This window comes from Aythya fuligula, chromosome 2 (genome assembly GCF_009819795.1).
Source record: "Aythya fuligula isolate bAytFul2 chromosome 2, bAytFul2.pri, whole genome shotgun sequence".
NCBI lineage: Eukaryota > Metazoa > Chordata > Aves > Anseriformes > Anatidae > Aythya > Aythya fuligula.
In genome coordinates, this window is record NC_045560.1 from 41,818,634 (window position 1) to 41,824,633 (window position 6,000).

The 6,000-nt window shown below is 47.0% G+C and overlaps 1 protein-coding gene across 2 annotated transcripts in view; it reads right to left on the reverse strand.

The window, feature by feature from the left end:
* Positions 1 to 247, reverse strand: part of SLC4A7 (solute carrier family 4 member 7) — an 86,854-nt gene extending 86,607 nt beyond the window's left edge. For both annotated transcript variants that reach the window (XM_032183452.1, XM_032183454.1), the window contains exon 1: positions 54 to 247. In XM_032183452.1, the coding sequence (XP_032039343.1) occupies positions 54 to 101 (48 nt within the window). In that variant the 5' untranslated portion in view covers positions 102 to 247. The remainder of the gene's footprint in view (positions 1 to 53) is intronic.
* Between the last annotated feature and the right edge of the window lie 5,753 nt (positions 248 to 6,000).

The following is a 6,000-nucleotide window of genomic DNA, read 5'->3' on the forward strand; positions in this document are numbered from 1 at the left end:
TCGGGGCTGTGAGGAGGGGTCCCTGCTGTGCGCGCCCCCCCCGCCGCCGTTACCGTGGTGAGCAGCGGTCGCATCTGCTCGCCCGCCCGCTCCTCTTCCATGGCGGCGGTGGCGGCGGGGAGGGAGGGAGGGAGGCAGGCAGGGTGCCGGGGGCTGCCTGGCGGAGCGGCGCTCGCTGCCCACGGGACGGGTCGGGTCGGGTCGGGACGGGGCGGCCGCGAGTGCTCCGAGCCCAGGCCGCCTGGGCGCGCCCCCTCCTCCCCCCTGCGCGGCCGGCGGCGCCGCCAGCCAATGGCGGGGAGCGCGCGGGGAGCGCGGGGAGCGCCTCCCGCCGGCACCGGCCCCGCCCCGCCCCGCCCGCCGCGGCCCCCTGGGGGCTGGCGCGGCGCTGAGGCGGGGCCGGGCCCGGCCGGGTCGGGCCGTGAGGGGAAGGGAGGGGAGCGGCGCCCCGCGAGGAGCCGCGTGGCAGCGCCCCGGGGAGCTCCGCCCGGCCCTGTCAGGAGGGTTTCCACCCCACGTGCCCCGAGCCCTTTTATTTATTTATATATATTTATTCTTGGGTGGAGGGAAGCTGGAATAAAGTAACCGTGATCAACGCAGTCGTTGCCAAAAGGCTGGGTTGCTCGCCCCTGTCTAAACAGTCCCGACAGATCTCCGCTCAAACAGCTTGAGATTTGAAAATTACGGTCAAAGCTGCGCCTCCAGTCATCTCCCTGCGTTCTCCCTTCGCTGGCAGGCAGCACCCCCTGACACGAACACATCGTGCCCACCGCCAGCACGCGGGGTTGGACATAGCTCGTGCCCACAGGACCGAACACGCACATATACAACAGATGAGCCATCCCTTTGCACTGACTGTGCTCGATAACCTGCTGGCATCACCCTTAGGGCCTCTCCTAAGTAGTTTCGGGGAGACCCACGAGCCCCTTCTTCCACCCTAATAACCTGCCCAGCAAGATGAGGTGGCAGCCTTTGTTTGCCCAGGACCTCTGGAACTGAGCTGTCAATGAAGCTCGAATACTTTAACTATAAGAAGTTGGTGGGCACAGGACACGTCCAGTGCAGCCAATGCACCACAATGCTTCTGGGGTGCGTTCGGCTTTAGCGCCTACTTGTTGCTTATGGTGTGTGAACCCTGGATGGTTTGGAAAGCTCAGGAAGAAGAAAACACCAGTGACTTTCACCACAGGCCTGGTCCCAGCTCGTCTTCTGAGGGAGACAAAGTCTGAATAGATCACTGAGGAGGCACAGAGACTGCAGGATCACACCATGTTCATTAGAGAAGCAGCGTAAAAGAGGGAGCAGGCTGACATAGATATGACACGGTCAAGACAGATCAAGGCAAGGGGAAGAATTAGACTGTGTCTCAAACAATCCCTCTCAGATGGAGATAAGACAGCTGCTGGTCTTATCAGTAGCTTTAGAAGCAGCAAATGAAAGGAATGCATACATCAGCAAACACCATGCTGGACTAAGAACACTATAAAAGGAGGCTCTGTGGAGCCCGCAGACAAAAATGTAAACCTGGCTGTAGAGGCTAACCAGGCCTCTTCTGCTGCCTACCAGCAGGAGGCTTAGCACAGCTTCTCAGAGCCACTTGCTTTGGAGGTTGGCCACTGGCTAGCACAGGGCTCTGAATTTTTGCCTGAGCGTGGGCAAGAGCAGCTGGTTGGTGACCAGTACTGGGCTCTGTGCTTTCAGGAAAGGAGGTGGCAGAGAGAGATCAGTCTGCAGGTGAAAATAGTTGACCGTTTATCTGAACAGATGCAAATGTCCCGGAAGGAACAGCAGGTGCACACTGCTGGGTGGCGCAGGGCACAGGTGGAGTCCTGGCCGTGATGCCAGAGCTCCTGACCCAGACAACTCGGAGGAAGCTTTCAAGTAAATGACTTAGCAGGAGTCTACACCAGGTCACTATAACCTGTAGTTTGAGGAACGTATCATTACTGTAAGCTATAGCTGCCTAGCTGTACAGGGCAGGTGAAGTAAGGCAAGCTGTGTAGAACTGATTGAGCAGCGAGCAATCTTAATGCACTCTTCAACCAAAGAGTAGGACCTGGTTCATGTCTGAGCTGAGTTTGACCTCAGAGGGAGTTCAAACAGTGAGGGTAATATAGAGAAATAAAGCACTTTGCACAACCATCACAAAAACGACTGTGTTATGAAGTACTTTGCTACACCTGCACACAGAATAACTGTGACCCATTCTGTCCTCTCCTTTTCCAGGAGCAGGAGGGCTGGCAGAGTTTCAGCTCAGACAGACGGTTGAAAATGATACCACACTACGCAGCATGGGTATAATGAGGATGAATTGTGACCAGCTCCCACAGGACAGTCCTAATCAGTGCGAAATTAGTGTCTTGGGAGGGAGATCACAGCACTCTTTCTTTGATACTGGGATGAACACAAGCCATCCTCACAAGCACAGATGTACTCCATTCTCTGGGGATACAGCCCAGAGAATAGTAATATCTAAAGTAAGGATTTCACATAATATGCACCAAATGGCAGTGTTTGGTGAGGTTCGTGAGGGGAGAGTAGAATTTTTCTGAAAACCCAGACGGACAGAGTCAGAAGAGTGTTTGTTTAGTCCATCATAAAGGAGGATACTGACATCAAAGTCAGTTAGGTTTTGGCATCAGAGGATGTTCCTTTTCCATTATCCTCCTGATCTGTTAAGAGGGGCTCATCGCCTGGCAGAAAAGTGATGCTCCAGCACTATTCTCCATGGCACCAGAGAATACCCATCAAACAGACGAAGGTGCAGTACAAAAAGAGCCCAGCATTCGTTCACCATACTTCCTCTGGCACACTGTACTGAGAACACTATCTCCAGGTGAACACCCAGTCATTTGCTGAGCTGAAAAACTTGTTTGCGTACCGCATTCCATCAGGTCACTGTATGTATAACTATAGCAGAAAAGGCTAACCTGGCCTCCCTGCATCATGCTGCCTGAGTGCAAAGACAGTGATGCCCCCGTTTACATGAAGTTGACCAGAACTTGGTAACATCCAAAACCTACATTTTCCAAAACAAATGGTGTTGAAATATAAACAAGCCAGCTTTACGCATATGAGAGTAAGCGCAACTGTTAGTGACACACCAGACAACACATGAAAGGAGCTGCACGGGTCTAGTGTGACACTGGAGTAGTGGATCATCAGTATTTCAACAGTATAATGCACCTGGTCCACCAAGAGTGGCCTGATGATGCTTTTCCTCTGGTCCACTTCCCCCTCCACCCCCTGAACACACATTCTTGGACATGGATGGAAGAGGCAGAAATTGTTGGATAAGTGAGACCTCTCATGAGGAAAACAGTCTGTTTCCTTAAGGTAGAGCCATCAGCGTCTGCTTCACACCTTACACTCCTGTTGTTTCATTTCTTGCCAACCATCAGGCATTTGCAGGGCCAAAAGGAAGGAAGTTAGTAAAAGGAAGCTGGTAAGAGCACCTTCCATCCAGGCTGACACAAGCATCCCATCCACTCCAGTCATCAGCTGCTCTGGCAAGTATGACCTCCGGCAGGAAGTCACCACAGACTTCATAATCCGGATGACAAGACCACATTTGATGGGCCATTACGACAGTCGTGACCACTGCCAAAGCAGACTCCTTCTTGGGGTTTTTGTCTGTTGGTAATGGCTGTTCTCATGAGCTGACACAATATCATTAATAAAAACATTTACAATTGTGGGGAATAACTGTGGCAGATAATCACAAGATGTTATTTTGGCAGCAGTTGTGCCCCTAAGCAGAACCCTGAGGTTAGCAAAGAAAGAAAACGCTAGGGAATCAGTATTCTGTCCCTTTTCTCCCCATAGAAAACAGTAATCATCTCCATTGCTAGAACAAAGTCTCAGGCTGAGGAACCACCAATGGAAAGAGAACAGGAGAGAGGGGTCAAGGGGGAGGAAGATAAAGAGGTCTGGCCCTTACTGAGAATCTGATGGTGGCAGGAAAAAAAAAAAAAAAAAAAGGAAAGAAGAAAGAAGAAAAAAAAAAAGAAAAAAAAGAAAAAAAGAAAAAATCACAAATTCAAGAAATTAAATCACTGTGTGAGGATGAGAGGGATGCAGCACACAAACACATGGCTTCTATAGCTGCACTACAGCAAAGAACATAAAAATTGGAGTAACTAATGTCAATCAAAAGGGATAAGGGCAAAGAGGCACAAGGACTAGTGCAAACAATTACAGGTGCAGAAGGTAACAGGCAAGAGAAACAACTTGGGCAGGGTGAATAGATTGGCTACAAGCAAAGGAGCGTAGAAAAAGATGCTCTTGAGGATCAGAAGGGTAAACGTCAGATGATAAAGGGGAGAGGGTAAGATAGACACAAACTAGAGATGCACAAGTAGGAGGTGGCATTTTGGCCTAATACTCTGAAAGAAAAAGAAAAGGTTCTAGGGAGACAGGAGTATGCTAGAAAACTGAAGAGTCTCAGGACTAAAACTTAACAGGAAGACCACTGAAACTGAGACGGACCCCTGCTAATGTGTTCCTACATCACACTTTTAAAAATGAAACTCTCTTACATGGTCAAATAAGCTATTAATTCTTTACATTCCAAGTACCTGTTTATCAGGTCCAAACTGTGGAAAGGCAAACATACTTGCAAATAAAGCTAGAAGATGTTGTATTTTTAATATCCCTGTCATACAATACTAAATGCCCCCCCAAAAATTACCAATTGCAGGTGTCTAAAATTGGAAAGAGAAGATTAGTTGAAGCTTTCAAAACTGTTTGGCTAGCCATCTGCAAAAGGATTAATACCCCTTCCCTTACTTGTGAAAGACACCATGAAAATCAACGTGAATGAAACAACCAGACATATAAAGCTGCATACTAGTAAAAGAAGAATGAAAGAAAAATAATAATTTCACTCCTAGAGCGGTAAGCAATAAATGCAGCCTAAGGGTGCACAACTAAGACAAAGCATTGAGAAGGTGTTCATTAAAAGAGTACCGTCATATGTTTGGGGGGTGTGCACTGAATGAAGAAGAGTCTTGTAACAAGAACAACAACAACAGCAACAACAAAACTCAAGCAACTGTGGAAATAAAGACCATCTCACAAGATGTATGAACAACATGGTCAAATAAAAACCTGCATTCTGGCAGATCCCAAAGAAAGATTTACAAATGTTGATTGCTCCTCTCTGCACAGTATGTGAATATAATATTACATTCAAAAATTTTGACTGAATATTTGTTGTATGTATGTATTGTATACTATTGTATGGCCAAAGATCAGAATTATTCTTGTTGCTTTGCAGATGATTTATTGTTCTATGTGGTTTTTAAATGCTTATGAAGAAATAATCACAGGCCTGAGGAGTTCATCATCTAAGGCTCAGAAAAAAAAAGCAGACTAGAGGACAAGTGCAGCATGTTTGAGGTGCACCAAAATTACCAAATTCCAAGATGAGGCGTAATCAATACCTCTCCTAAAACCACCTCTGTTGTGATGCCCTCAAAAGAGATTTCGGTGTAAACAAAACAGTGATGTCACCATTATTACAGTCACTAACTTGAATTGGTACAGGTTTAGATGAGTAAAGTAGATTTGAAAGGCATAGAGCAAGTCAAGACAGGTTACTTAGGAAATAAAATCACTCCATTTCATTTTCTCTCCTCATTTCTCTGGTCTTTATAAGATCAATAGTCTTTATGTTTCTTTGTTCTTCCACATAAAGAGAAAGACAAATACACATTTTTTAACTGTTACATGTTTGAGGTGTTACACAGTTCAATAAGGGTTTTCTGTCTGGGGAAATTCGTATCAGTTAAAGTGTCTTTGAAACGAACAGAAGAGAAAAGAAAAAAAAAAATCTACTGCTTAATCATTTTCAGTTATGTTGCAATACTAAAATCAGTACAGAGCTCTGACAAAAGGAGTTTACTATCTTCAGTGTACAGAACATGGCCATTTTAGAAGGCACGGTCAGATAGTGTATAAAAGGTCTCTGACAAACTACCAAACATCTTGGTTGTGTGT